The sequence below is a fragment of the Sapajus apella genome, unplaced genomic scaffold (genome assembly GCF_009761245.1).
Source record: "Sapajus apella isolate SASKATOON/1434 unplaced genomic scaffold, GSC_monkey_1.0 scaffold48, whole genome shotgun sequence".
NCBI classification, from domain to species: domain Eukaryota; kingdom Metazoa; phylum Chordata; class Mammalia; order Primates; family Cebidae; genus Sapajus; species Sapajus apella.
This window is the reverse complement of record NW_022436988.1, coordinates 15094294-15109802: the sequence shown is the minus strand read 5'-3', so window position 1 is coordinate 15109802 and position 15509 is coordinate 15094294. Positions and strand designations below refer to the sequence as shown.

Sequence of the window (15509 nt, the reverse complement as noted above, 5' to 3'; positions counted from 1 at the left end):
GTATTTTTAGTAGAGACGGGGTTTCACCATGTTGGCCAGGATGGTCTCGATCTCTTGACCTTGTGATCCACCCACCTTGGCCTTCCAAAGTGTGGGGATTACAGGTGTGAGCCATTGTGCCCAGCCTAGAACCTCAGTTTTATTAGGAATTTTTTGATTCATGAACAAATTCAGACAGTTTATTGGTAATTTTCTGATCTTTGACTGTCTTAGTCATTTTCTATCTTTTCTGTGTGAATTCTTAGAGGTAGACTTACCAGAACTTTGTTTTCTTTTTGATGTCAGAGAATCTTTTGAACTACCTGAAGCTAGATTTAGAGCATCTAAACCTAATTAAGGCGCTAGGTTTGAACCATTCACTCATTCTGAAGCCACCTTTTTCTCCATAGGATCAGAAAATGGTCCTGAAAATACAGCCCTTTCCAGAAACTAGTTCATGCCACCCTTCAAACAATCGAGGTCAGCAACTGCTTCCTGAATCAGCCACCCCCTTGCCTTGGAGTCCCAGGCCCATTAAGCAGCAGGCTTCACTCCCTTGTGGTGGAACGGTTCCCCTGAACAGGGAATGGAGGACTCCTATCGTGCTGGACGCTTAGTTTGAGAGGACACCAGTTAGAATAAAGAGCCAGAAGAGGAAATCGTATTGAAGAAAGGAGGGAAATGAATATTTTTAAGGTTAAGAAAATTGCAGTTATTTTTACATTTTCACTTTATACTTCAGAATCAAAGTACACGAGCTCTGCAGCAGAGAACCTTTCTTAAAATGGATCTTTCTTGGCAGTTGCTGTGGCAACATATCACACCCTAACCCCAATAAAAATGGAATTTCTTAGAAGGCGGTGCATTTTCTCTCCCACGTTACAGTATTTTTTTGGCATCATCTTTTAGTACTATTTCTTTCATTCTTTTTTTTTTTTTTTTTTTTTTTTTTTGAGACGGAGTCTCACTCTCTCACCCAGGCTGGAGTGCAGTGGCACAGTCTTGACTCACTGCAGCCTCCGCCTCATGGTTTCAAGCGATTCTCCTGTCTCAGCCTCTTGAGTAGCTGGGATTACAGGTGTGTGCCCCCATGCCTGGCTAATTTTTGTATTTTTAGTAGAGAGGGGGTTTCACCATGTTGGCCAGGCTAATCTTGATCTCCTGACCTTGCAATCCTCCAGCCTCAGCCTCCTAAAGTGCTGGGATTACAAGTGTGAGCCACCATGCCTGGCCCTCATTGTTATTATTGAAACCAAAATATACTCATCCTCCTAAAAAACCTTGGCAAAAATGTTTGGCTGCATAAAGGCCCATCCTTCAGAAGCATCCTCCACATTCCTGTTTATGTTGCATCTGATCCCTCCCAGCAAGCCTCCTTCCTGTGCCCAGCTCCTGTCCACCTCCTCGAGCTCTTCACCACCCCACAGAAGCCCCATGTCTTTTTACTGCATTCTGCTTACTCCAGATGGCCAATTGCAGTGCCCGCCCTTGCCGACCCTCCCTCGGAGTACATGCCATGCTCCAAAGTCACCTCTTGTTCTCCCTCCCATCCTCCGGATCCCTTCAATCTACCCACCAGTCAAACTCACTTTGCTTTTGGCTCTAAAACAAAAACGGAGCTTTGTAACGGAATGATTGTCAAGGTGTATATTCAACTTACAGAGTTAAACAGATGTGTGAATGTAGCAATTCAGAAACCCTTTCTTTGGAGAATCTGGAAAGAGAAATTTCCAGCCATACATAGGCTCATAAGAATTAGCGGTAAGATCGTGTCTAAACCACAGGAGAAACGTCTCTTTCAAACTGCTCTGCTGTGTGTTCGTTCACCTTAGGAAGTTGCATATATGTTTAGATTCAGTGAGTTAGAAACACGTTTCTTCTAAAAGCTGCGTTTGGATATTCCTGAGTGAATGGGAGTATAGGGTGTAATAAGAAATATCTGGCTCTAAAACAAAACGTGTTTCTAAGTCGCTGAATCTAAATATATATAATAAAAAACCTCCATTAAGTCATATAATGAAAATTAATGTTTATTGAATATTTACTATGTGCAGCTCTTATAAAAATGTTGCAGGTGTTAGCCAGGCATGGTGGCTCACGCCTGTGATCCTAGCACTTTGGGAGGCCGAGGTGGGTGGATCACCTGAGGTCGGGAGTTCAAGACCAGACTGGTCAACATAAGGAAACCCCATCTCTACTAAAAATGCAAAATTAGCCAGGCATGGTGGCTCATGCCTGTAATCCCAGCTACTCAGGAGGCTGAGGTAGGAGAATCACTTGAACCCAGGAGGTGGAGGTTGTGGTGAGCCAAGATTGAGCCACTGCATTCCAGCCTGGGCAACAAGAGTGAAACTCCGTCTTTAAAAAAAAAACGCAGGTGTTAAATCATCTAAACTTCACAGTGGCCTTGAAAAGTTATTTTCCTGATAAGGAAACTGAGGCACAGAGAAATTATTCTTTCTGGGAGCACAAGATTAGGGGCACAACTCACACCCGTCTCCAGACACCCTAGTTCCAGCATCTGGGTTCTTAATCCCTACACTTTATTAAATCAAAAGGTTACAAAACAGTCTGTTCTTTTCTACTAGATGGCTCTAGTAGGTCACATTACCAGACACCCCCTCAGCTCCAGACACTCTGCAATGATTGATAAAATGTAAAAACAGATTACATTGTGGTTTTGATTTGCATTTTCCTCATCATTAGTGATCTTGAACATTTGCGGCCATTTGTATACCACCTTTCTCTCTCAAGAATGGCCATAATTGGCTGGGCACAGTGTCTAACGCTTGTAATTCCAGCACTTTGGGAGGCCAAGGTGGGCAGATCACCTGAGGTCAGGAGTTTGAGACCAGCTTGGTGAACATGGTGAAACCCCGTCTCTACGAAAAATACAGAAATTATCTGGTTATAGTGGTGGTGCATGCCTTAATCCCAGCTACTCAGGGGGGCGAGGCAGGAGAATCACTTGAACTTGGGAGGCAGAGGTTGTAGTGAGCCAAGATCATGCCACTGCAGTCCAGCCTGTGTGACAGGGCGAAACTCAAAAGAGGAAAGAAAGAAGGAGAGAGAGGGAGGGAGGGAGGGAGGGAGGGAAAAGAAAGACCAAAATCCAAAAATAATCCATGTTGGTGTGGATGTGGTGAAACAGGGAACACTTCTTCACTGCTGGTGGAAATGAAAACTAGTACAACCACTGTGGAAAACAGTGTGGACATTTCTTAAAACTAAAAGTAGAAGTACCATTTGATCCAGCATTCCCACTACTGGGTAGCTACCCAGAGGAAAAGAAGTCATTATATGAAAAAGATACTTGCACATGCATGTTTATAGCAGCACAGTTTGCAATTGCAAAAACGTGGAACCAAACCAAAGTCCCATCAGTCAATGAGTGGATAAAGAAACTATGGGCTATTACAATTGAATACTACTCAGCCATAAAAAGGAATGAATTAATGGCATTTGCAGTGACCTGGATGAGATTGGAGACTACTATTCAAAGTGAAGTAACTCAGGAATGGAAAACCAAACATCACATGTTCTCACTCATAGTGGGAGAGCTAAGCTATGAGGATACAAAGGAATAAGAATGACACAGTGGACTTTGGAGACTCAGGGAGAAAGGGTGGGAAGGGGGTGAGATATGAAAGACTACAAATCGGGTTTAGTGTATACTGCTCAGATGATAGGTGCACCAAATTCTTACAAATCACCACTGAAGAACTTACTCATGTAACTGAATACCACCTGCTCCCCAATGTGATGGTATTTGGAGGTGGTCTTTGGGAGGTATGGAAATAAAATATATAATACATAAAATATACTATATCTATATATAGAGAGAGAATTAGAAAGAGGTATTTGGTTATTTGTTTGTTTTTGAGATAGCGTTTCCCTCTGTCACCCAGGCTGGAGTGCAATAGCGTGATCTCAGCTCACTGCAACCTCCACCTCCCAGGTTCAAGCAATTCTCCTGCCTCAGCCTCCCTCACTAGCTGGAACTACAGGTGCATGCCACCCATGCCCAGCTAATTTTTTTTTAACAGAGAAGAGGTTTCACCATGTTTATATATCTCTACATAGTCATTTATTATCATATTTTGAGGTAAGGGTGAAGCAGTTCAGAAAAATAAGTATGCCTCAGGTTGGGTGTGGTGGCTCATGCCTCTAATTCCAGCACTTTGAGAGGCTGAGGCAGGAGGACCTCTTGAACCCAGGAGTTCAAGACCAGACTGGGAAGGCAAGGAGAAGCAGGGACAGTGACACACTTAGCAGTTCCAAGTTCATGAATAGTTCAGAGATAAATGTTCTCATTCCCTCATTGTTTTCCCTTAAACATAGCCTGGGTCAGAAGTGGGGATAGAAAAGCAGTAGCAAAGGCCAAGCATGGTGGCTTATACCTATCATCTTAGCACTTTGGGAGTCCAAGGCATGAGGAACACTTGAGCCAGGAGTTTGAGACCAGCCTAGGCAACATAGTGAGAAACTATCCATCCAGGGGGGAAAAACAATTAGCTGGGCATGGTGGTACGCACCTATAGTCCCAGCTACTTGGGAGCTTTAGGTGGGAGGATCGCCTGAGCCCCAGGAGGTGGAGGCTGCAGTGAACTGTGATTGTGACACGGCACTCCAGCCTAGGACAGAGTAAGAACCTGTCTCTTAAAAAAAAAGTAACAAGAATCAACAGTGATATATAGGAATATAAACTAATTATTTCCTTTTCTTTTGTCGTTTTGGCATGTGACAGATTTACATGTATCCTTTGCTGGTTAGATTTTCAAATGTGTGCTTATTTGGGGAATTTGTGGAACTTTTGTTTTAGGTCAGATATACACATTGCATTTGTATAGGTTTTCTCCAACTGGTCATATATAAATCCGTAGCAAGCTAAAATTTTAAAACCAATGGGAAGCTGTGGGGAGTGCTCTGGAACCAATTGTTGTTGTCATTGTTGTTATGGTTGTCACTTTTTAAACAAGATCGGTGACTAGATTGGTGCCTGGAAGCACTGTAGTTCAGTGTTCCGTCCCCCGGCCCTGGCCCCTGTTGTGCTGGGGAAAGCACCAGAGTATGGTAGCAAAGACTGCTCTAACCCACTGTGTCTGTGGGTCCTCTTCCCTCTGGGGTGGAAAAATCATCTCGGTGTTCTCAAAGGATTCTTTGAGAAACTGTAGAGCAAAGTGGACAATAAAGTCTGCCTGAGAGTCAGACCACCTGAGTTCACATCATGTTTTACCTCTCTGTGCTTCCCTCACTGGGTCATCAGAAGGATTACATCTGTATAAAACACAGGGAGCCACACCTGGCACACAGAAGGTCCTCAGTAAATGTTTGCTAGTGGTAACTTTATTAACCTCATAAATAGGATGAAAACAGATTGGTTAAAGTTTTTCATGACTTTATTAAAGTCACAGGATTCTGCTTTATATAATGATTTTTAAATTCAGCATTTGAGTTTAAGAACTGAGGGTAGTAATATTTTCCCAGTTGACAGTCTCACTCATACATGAGGCAATTTCATATTTTCCAGAAGCTTATTTTAATTTCACTCAAATTCACTAAAATCACAAGAACAAAGAATAAAGTGGACAGGACATGTAAGGGCACGAATCTTCAATAAATGGAAAATGTAACTTCTGAATTTCAAAAGTGATGGAGGGAATAATGGCGATCCAAGAGCAGCCTTGGTCACAGCCAATCTTCTACTCTCTATGGCCTAGCCTCCTACTAGAGGGAAACCATCATATTCACATGGTGGGCAGGGTAGGAGGAGGGAGAGTCAAGAGAAACCATGAGCATGAACACAAGGGCTTAAGTACTTGGCCATGACCTCCAAAGTACTTGAAAACTGAGGGACATAAGCCCCCAGAGCAAATGAAATCATAGATTTGGTCAAAGGGTAATGAAGACAACAAAACCAAATCATAGCTGTGGCCTGACCCCAGCTGCCCTTGCCACACCTCAACACTCAGCAAATAGCTGGTTCCATTCAAAAATGAGGTGTAATTTCTTCTTTTAGAAAAAGGAACTAGCATATGATCTTTGCTGGATTAAAAGAGAGGAGAAGAAAGAATGTAAGCAAATAATGTTCTGTATATCAAATGGAAAATTACAGGAGGAAGGTTCAGACTAATTACAGTTCTTTATAACAGTTCTTCACAGTGTCAAAGCATTTACAAAATGCATTTGTATATCTCTCTCTCAAGGAAAATGGTGGAGGGAGATAGAGAAGTAGAAAAAAGAAGCAATGTTTAAAGATGATATAAGTGAACAGACAAATGAAAAGTGATCTCTCAGAGCTTAGGAAATATGGTAGACAAAAGCAGGAGATTACAGAGTTTGAAACCATATTAGATGAAACAAAAATAGAAAAATTATAACTGAAAACATGCAAGGAAATACAGTAATTAGGCAAGAGGCTATCATACAAAATGAAATGAAAATATAAAATAGATATAAAATGATAAGAAAAGCTTGGTGTAGTGATGCATGCATGTAATTTCAAGTGCTCAGGCAGCTAAGGCAGGAAGATCAGTTGAGTCCATGAGTTGGAGACCAGCCTGGGCAACATAGTGAGACCGTGTCTCAAAAAAAAAAAAAAAGATATGAAAGTAAAAGTAATAATACAGAAAATTTCTAATTATGAAAGATTGTCAAAGAAAGGTCAACACATGCAAAATTTGTGTCTCTGAAGATAACAAATATAAAATATATATAAACAAATACAAAAAATTTTTCTAACAAAGGAAACTTGTTCAAATAATGGAATATAAATGTAGAAAGGACACACAATGTCTCAGGAAAATTAATATAAAATAATTAGGATCAAAGCATTTCCCAGTGAAGTTACTAAATAAAGAGAAAAGAAAATCATAGCATCCAAGCAGAAAAAGAAAGTTATATTCAATATGAAAAAATCAGCTTGGCCTCAGACTGCACCATGGCAATATGTAATGCCAGAAAACACTGGAGAAATGTTCTGAGAGGCTCAAATAATCCTCTCACCTCAGCCTCCCAAGTAATTGGGACTACAGGCACATGACACCATGCCTAGCTAACCTGATCCTTGTGTTCACAAAGTTATGAGAGAAAGTGGAATTGAAGCATTTTTATACCCAGCAAAGCTGTCTTTTAAATATATAGGCATGTTTATTGCAGCACTGTTCATGATAGCAAAGACTTGGAACCACCCAAATGCCCATCAATGATAAACTGGATAAAGAAAATGCAGCCGTAAATATACTTTATAATTTGTGTTTACAATTGAACTTCTGGAAATTCGAAATCAACATCTTTGCCTATGAGCTTCTTATAGACACCAGAAAAAGTTTTGACCTTGTGTTCCATATTGTTCTGCTGTGCTTTGTCCATATGAACCTTTATAAGCTGGCTGCCATCCAGTTTCACGTGGGAAGACCAAATCCTCAAGGATTGCATCGTAAATGCAATCAAGCTGAGTCTTGAGGTCTGAGTTCATCTCCAGCTTTAGAAGACCCTGGACAATGCCACACTTGAACTCTTCTGGCTTCTCACTATTGGGCTTCACAATCTTGGCACTTGAACTGAACATGGCCTTCTTGCTTAGTGCTGACTTAGGAAAACAGATAGACATTCTAAACAGATAAGAATAGTGCATGCCCAAGCTCCCCCAACTATGGCCACTTTCTGGTCCCCAACACAAGCATAGCTGAAGAACAACTGCAAATTGAATTGTTCGTGAAGGCTGACAGTGATGGGGCCAAGATTGGGAACTGCCCCTTCTCCCAGAGACCGTTCACAGTGCTGTGGCTCAAGATGGTTACCTTTAACATCACCATCTTTGACACCAAGAGGCAGACCAAGACAGTGCAGAAGCTGTGCCCAGGAGGGCGGCTCCCGTTCCTGCTGTATGGCACTGAAGAGCACAAAGACACCAACAAGATTGAGGAATTTCTGTAGGCAGTGCTGTGCCCTCCCAGGTACCCCAAGCTGGCAGCTCTGAACCCTGAGTCCAACACAGCTGAGCTGGACATATTTACCAAACTTTCTGACTACATCAAGAATTTAAACCCAGCACTCAGTGACAATCTGGAGAAGGGACTCCTGAAAGCCCTGAAGGTTTTAGACAATTACTTGACATCCCCTCATCCAGAAGTGGATGAAACCAGTGTTGAAAATGAAGGCATCTCTCAAGGAAGTTTCTCGCCCTGACTGTTGCCAAAGCTACCCGTAGTACAAGCGGTGTGTAAGAAGTACTGGGGGAACGGGGTGTGGTGATTGATGCTTATAATTCCAGCACTTTAGGAGGCCAAGGTGGGTGGATCACTTGAGGTCAGGAGTTGAAGATCAGCCTGGCCTACATGGTAAAATGCCATCTCTACTTAAAAATAAATAAATAACAACAACAACAAAAAAATTAGCCAGGTGTGGTGGTACATGCCTGTAATCCCAGCTACTCAGGAGGCTGAGACAGGAGAATCACTGGAACCTGGGAGGCAGAGGTTTCAGTGAGCCAAGATCACGCCACTGCACTCTAGCCTAGATGACAAAGTGAGACTCCATCTCAAAAAAAAAAAAAGAAGTACCTGGGATTCATCATCCCTGAGGCCTTCCGGGGAGTGCATCAGTACTTGAGCAATGCCTATTCTCGGGAAGAATTTGCCTCCACCTGTCCAGGTGATGAGGAGATCAAGCTCACGTTTGAACAAGGGGCCAAGGCCCTCAAATAAGCCCGTTTTGGGACTCTTTCAACCCCCTCCATTTCCTCCACAAAGGCCCTGGTGGTTTCCATATTGCTACCCAATGGACACATTCCAAAATGGCCAATGGGCAGGGAATCCTAGAGCACTTGTTCAGGGATGGTGTGGTGGAAGAGGGGATGAGGGAAAAAAATAGGGGACCTGGGTGAGATTTTTACTGTGGGTTGGGATGGGTAGGAAAACATATTTCAGTAGTAAAATACAGAATAAAAACTTTTTAAAAAGGAAATAGTGCAAGCGTCATTTCTTTTTTTTTTTTTTTAATGAGCTGGGGTTTCTCCATATTGGTCAGCCTGGTCTCGAACTCCCAACCTCGGGTGATCCGCCCACCTCGGCCTCCCAAAGTGCTGGGATTACAGGCGTGAGCCACCGCGCCCAGCCATGAGTCGTTTTTAAAAGAGTTGAAACTCAAACTTTCAGAGCCAGTGTTGGGTGATAGAAAAAAAATAGTCACTATATAGCGCATGGTGAAACTCCGTCTCTACTAAAAAAAAATACAAAAAATTAGCCGGGTGTGGTGGGACATGCCTGTAGTCCCAGCTACTTGGGAGGCTGAGGCAGGAGAATCACTTGAACTCAGGAGGCAAAGGTTGCAGTGAGCTGAGATTGTGCCACTGCACTCCAGCCTGGGTGACAGAGCAAGACTCCATCTCAAAAAAAAAAGGAAAAAAAGAAATTAATTATTAATCACATTTCTTCCTTAATTCAGTTTAGGCTTGAAGACTGGTAATTTTAAATTATCTTCAGCAAATTCATAGGCTTGCCCAACTGAACTCAATTGTACACATTTTCATAGTATAATGCCTATTTCCAGGTGTGTGTGATGAATCCCTCGGTATGATACACTGCAATTCAGCTCAAATGTTTGGTTAAATCATGCACAGCACATGCAACAGATTTTAAAAATAATTCTATCATATCTCATATAGTAGGAGGAACAGAAATGCAGGAACACAGCTGGAAAAAGACACCAATATCTACACATGCATATTCATGTCTCATCCATGCACATCTTTTTTTTTTTTTTTTAAGATGGGGTTTCACCATGATGGCCAGGCTGGTCTTGAACTCCTGACCTCAGATGATCCACCCACCCTGGCCTCCCAAAGTGCTAGGATTACAGGTGTGAGCCACTGCGCCCGGCCCATGCCCGGCCTTTTTTTTATCCCCCCCCATGCACATCTTCATCCTGCTCAGGCATATTCTTCCAAAAGCTTTTCTTCTATCCACTTACTCACTCCTTTAGCCTTTAGAGAAATGAATGGGGCCGGGAGCAGTGGTTCACACCTGTAATCCCAGCACTTTGAGAGGCCGAAGTGGGCAGATCACAAGGTCAGGAGATCAAGACCATCCTGGCTAATATGGTGAAACTCCATCTCTACTAAAAACACAAAGAATTAGCCAGGCATGGTGGCATGTGCCTTTAGTCCCAGCTACTCGGGAGACTGAGGCAGGAGAATCACTTCAGCTCAGGAGCCGGAGGTTGTAGTGAGCCGAGATCATGCTATTGCACTCCAGCCTGGGCGACAGAGCAAGACTCTGTCTCCAAAAAAAAAAAGAGAGAGAGAGAAATAAATGGGATGAGCTACTAACCTATTTTTTTCACCAGCCTAGTGAGCATCAGTTAATTGAACATAGGCCTGATAGTATTTGGGAGGCAGAAGAAAACCAGGAACCAGAAACCTTAGTATGCCCAGTGTATTCTACCTGTCTGCTTACATCAAAGGGGATGGGAGACACGGCTGTGCAGATTCTCCTTCATTCATGTCTTCATAATTATGTGAATCACATTTAGTACCCCAACTACCTGCCAGTTTGGGGGATTAGGGATTTTGGGACAAAGTCTCACTCTGTCACCCAGGCTGGAGTGCAGTGGCCCAATCTTGGCTCACTGCAGCCTCGACCTCCTGGGCTCAAAGGATCCTCCCACCTCAGCCTCCCAAGTAGCTGGAACTACGGGTGTGCATCACCATGCCCAGCTAATTTTTATATTTTTTGTAGAGATGCCTAGGCTGGTCTCAAACTCCTGGCATCAAGTGATCTGCCCACCTCAGCCTCCCAAAGTGCTGGGACTACAGGTATGAGCCACCTCACCCTCAAGGACTATTTTAATCAAAGCAAAGACATGCCATGAGTTGTCCTCATATCATAGTTTAGTATGGTTGGAGTTCAAATTCTGATCAAAGAGAGGCTGCAGGGCTAGCATAGTGGGGAACCTCATGAGTGAAGAGGAGAGAACAATTATTTTACTTAGATGCTGAAAATTGTGTTCACAAGGACTTTAAAGAAATAAAGCATTGTTACAGGACTGTCTCTCTCAGAGTCCCAAGATCAGGCTGGGTAGCCTTTCAGTTTTTAACTCTTTTTATTTCATCTTTATTGTCTGGTTTCTGATCGCGTGTAACAAACTTTTTATTGTGATGAACAGATACTATTCTGGGACTTCTTAAATTCAAAATAATCATTTATGTGGTAAAAAGATAACACTTAATTTTTTCCAATTTAGATAACTTACATACGACAAGAATATGAAACAAAATTGAAAGGGTTGATGCCAGCATCTCTAAGACAAGAACTTGAAGACACCATTTCCTCCCTAAAATCACAGGTAATTACTAGAATCAAGGCATTTTCCAAGGATTTAGGTGATGTGCATACTCTGAAAAGAAACTTGCAAATAAATCTGATTCCAAATTGATTACAGAAATCAACATGATGTCATTGCATAACCTGCTACACAGGATAAATTGTTTTCGTTTTAAATATTTTCTTCCTTGTTTAATAACTCACTGTCTCAATGAGAATTTCTTTAAAGCGCCCTTAAAATTGAAACGTTCAGTCAGTTATGATAACTTTAATTCATTTACAGTCTATCTTCCAGTATAGCCTCATCCTTTTATTCTTGGCATCGGGTCCAAAATGCCATCACTTAGCATATGGTTGATTCCTCACTGTGTAGAAGTGCAGAGAAATTGAAAGCACAATTATGTTAGAAGCACTTTTATTCTGGTGTATTTTACGTGGTCATTAGAGATAACAAGATGTATTCTAAGTTCAAAGCAAAATAATGACAAGGTATTCAAACAATTAGGTTAAATAGCTCCTGTTGAAATGTGTGGTTCTTGGCTGGGCATGGTGTCTCATGCCTGTAATCCTAGCACTTTGGGAGGCCTAGGCAGGCAGATCACTTGAGGTCAGGAGTTCAAGACCAGCCTGGCCAATATGGCAAAATCCCATCTCTACTAAAAATACAAAACTTAGCTGGGCGTGGTGGCCCCTGTCTATAATCCCAGCTACTCAGAAGGCTGAGGCAGGAGAATAGCTTGAACCTGGGAGGCGGAGGTTGCAGTGAGCCACGTTCGCGCCATTGCACTCCAGCCTGGGCAACAGATATTGTTGGTTCTAGATATTGTTCATGAAATGTGATGTGAGTAAAACTTCTAACATGTTTTTGCTACATATTTCTGTATTGTTTGAATGTTTTATATATTACTGGTATCATGAGAAAGACTTTACGTATTCACATTTCCAATACACTTTGAAATTTTCTTTTTTTGAGACAGAGTTTCGCTCTGTCGCTCAGGCTGGCGTGAAGTCGCGTGATCTCGGCTCAGCAACCTCCGCCTCCCGGGTTCGAGCGATTCTCCTGCCTCAGCCTCCCAAGTAGCTGAGATTACAGGAGCACGTCACCACACCTAGCTAATTTTTGTATTTTTAGTAGAGACAGGGTTTAACTGTGTAGGCCAGGCTGGTCTCGATCTCCTGACCTCAAGTGATTTGCCCACCACAGCCTCCCAAAGTGTTGAGATTACAGGCATGAGCCATCATGCCCAGCCCACTTAGAAATTTAAGACATTTTTTTTTCCTGGAAAAATTTCATGAAGGAAAGGATTTCTTTACTCTCAGTGCCAAGAACTGAGCCTGGCACATAACAGGTGCTTAATCAATTTATTTATGAATAAAATAAATGATATGGTTTGATGATATCTACATTATCTATTTATAATATGTAAGATAAGATGTGGAACACATTTTAGCTGCTCTTTTTATATTCCTCTAGTAAGAAGTCTCTTATCTGAAAATGAAATGTTCATAATCTCAATCCATATGCTACTGTTTGTTATTGATTCTATGGGCTAAGAAATTTTGCTCACGCCTGCATATAAAAATAAGTACTGTAGGAGAATGGTAACATGCAAAGCATCAAGTAATCTTTATTTGCATGAAAAGCTCCACTCCAGGTGTGGTTTACCCATTAAGTTTGTAGGCGAACTACAGATAGTGTCAGCTATGTAGGACCTGACGCCTTCAGAGGAGTTTTTTTAGAAAGAGGAAAAAAAAAAGAAATCTGATACCCACCTGCAGGGCTTCTGTTATCATTCATATCATTTCACTGTAATAAAAGCCACCTCAGCCTCCTAAAACTGGATGCTGACCCAGAAAGAGAGTGCTGCCAGCTGCGATAGGGCCTCAGAGTTGGCAGCTGCATGGAGGAGTCACAGGCCATACAGCGAGCAAATTTAGTTTGAAAGCACAGGTGCCTGTGTTTTTTAAGAATTGTTGGAATTCCGACTACAGAGCATGGTTGGGGGAGGGAAGTAGAATCAGTGTAATTCTTGTATCTGTCAAAATTATCAATTGTCCTCTGGGTCACTTGAGCAATTGGGTAAAATGAAGACCAGGGTGCTATCCAAATAAGCAAAACCAAGAAGACCACTTTGAGATACACCCATTTACAAAGACTGTGTTTTCTTCCCTGTCAAGCACATTTTCTGTTCTGCCAGCTGTACTCTCTTGCATAACTATGTTTTGGGATCAAGCGTTGCCATGGTTTCAGTTCAGACCAAAGACTCAAGAATACACAATTCTGAAACGATCAAATACCACTGACTCTTGATTACAATAAGCATGGCATAAGTTAGCCCCAAACCATTTATATTGGGTTGTGTAAGGTGCTTTTGGATTCACGCCTGATACAAGCATCTTTAATAGTATAGAAAGAAATATTCTGTATGCTTCAAAATAATCAAATGCTTTGTAAAGGTCTGATTTAAGAGAATATGCTAAACAACCCAGTTTCCTCCAGCTCCCTGAGAATGGTGGTCTGGGAGTTCTACCTGCTTTGAGCTCTGCACTAGGAGGTTTCTATAGCTGTTTCATGTCATCCTCATAACCTTGGGAAGTAGCTGTCGTTAACCCCATTTCCAAGATAAGGGATCAAGAGCTTAAGTCATTTTCCTAGAGCCACAGATGGCAAGCCAGGAACTGAACCCAAGTTGGCCTAACTCCAGACAAAGCTCAGGCTCTTTCCACTATGAAGTTCTGTCTCTCCAACCTCAGGGAATCCCTAGGATGGATTGAGGTTTCCAGAAAGCAGTAATTTTCTTTATACTCACTCATTCATTCATTCAACAGCTCGTGAAACCAGCTACATGCCCAGCCCTGTAAAATAAACTGGGGATAGAGAGACAGAAAAGTCATTCCTGTCCAAGAGAAACTCTCAGGTTTAGGGCAGAAATATGAAAACAAATAACCCCAAAGCAACGTGAGAAGTACCAGTAACAGAGGGGAGGAACACAGAGGAGGGGACCGCTGGCTTTGCCTGGGGCTAGGAGATGAGGAGCATTTGGGGAGGCATCAAACGATTCCACAGGAGAGGTGACGTTTGAACCAAATGGTGGAGGATGAATAGGACACAGAAAGACAAGTGTTCCAAAGAGAGAAAATGGCCTCGGCCAAAGAGCAATGGAGTGAGTGAAGCAGCAATGGTGGCGGGGCGTGCAGACAGGTGAAGCCGCAGTGATGGGGTGGTGGGGGCAGATCAAAATGGCTCTGCAGTGAGGAGTCTGAACTTTATTCTGTCGTATCTGGTGGATTTTCAATAAGGATGGGATGTGACCAAATATAAAAAACGCAACATTGACATTCAAGAAATCCTCTGAGTTTTATCTAGGGAATTGTCTGAATTTAAATAAAATCTTACCATACTATTTGCACAATATTGACATGTAAGCCACGTTCACCTCTTCTCACACAAGGTGTCTTTTCTAGGTTAATTTTCTGCAAAAGAGAGCTTCCATCCTTCAAGAAGAACTGACCACATACCAAGGCAGAAGGTACAGCCCATAAGCAGGTGTCTTCTGGTTAGTTTCTGTTGTGGCACATGTGAGCCTCCTCATTTGGCCTTTGTCTTTATTAAAATGCTTGGACATAATACAACTTTTGAAAAAGACTTGTTTTTAGTAAGTAGCCTGTCTTTAAGAAGTCACCTGTCTTCTCATCCTATTGTTTAGTCTGTACTGTCAGAACAAGATGAGAGAATTGGCCGGGCACGGTGGAGCATGCCTGTAATCCCAGCACTTTGGGAAGCTAAGGTGGGTGGATCACTTGAGGTCAGGAGTTTGATAACAGCCTAGTCAACATGGTAAAACCCCGTCTGTACTAAAAATACAAATAGCTGGGCATAGTTGTACACGCCTATAATCCCAGCTACTCAGGATGCTGAGGCAGGAGAATCACTTAAACCTGGGAGGCGGAGGTTGCAGTGAGCTGAGATCACACCATTGCACTCCAGCCTGGGTGACAAAGCAAGACTCTGTCTCAAAAAAAAAAGAAAAAAGAAAGAGGAGAGGATCTACAGGGGCACAGCAAGTCCAGGCCTTACCTGGGTAGTCATGACAAGATGACAAGACGTTGTCTTGAGGCCCAGTGATGGGGTGAAGGAGACGCGATCTTCCTTTAAGATGGTGAAATGATGCAGTACTTGCTAGGATAGCTCACATCTTTAAAGTG

The 15509-nt window shown here is 42.4% G+C and overlaps 1 protein-coding gene and 1 pseudogene across 10 annotated transcripts in view; both read left to right on the top strand.

The window, feature by feature from the left end:
* Window positions 1-15509, top strand: part of CEP112 (centrosomal protein 112) — a 641834-nt gene that overhangs the window by 543799 nt on the left and 82526 nt on the right. For 7 of the 10 annotated variants that reach the window (XM_032242004.1, XM_032242007.1, XM_032242003.1 and 4 more), the window contains 3 exons: window positions 11224-11325; window positions 14769-14833; window positions 15011-15091. In XM_032242004.1, coding sequence (XP_032097895.1) covers window positions 11224-11325; window positions 14769-14833; window positions 15011-15068 — 225 coding nt within the window. In that variant the 3' untranslated portion in view covers window positions 15069-15091. Of the gene's footprint in view, window positions 1-11223; window positions 11326-14768; window positions 14861-15010; window positions 15092-15509 lie in introns of all 10 variants that reach the window. The other 3 variants (XR_004257837.1, XM_032242009.1, XM_032242008.1) reach the window with 2 other exon arrangements.
* LOC116525405 lies at window positions 7351-8857 on the top strand (annotated as a pseudogene).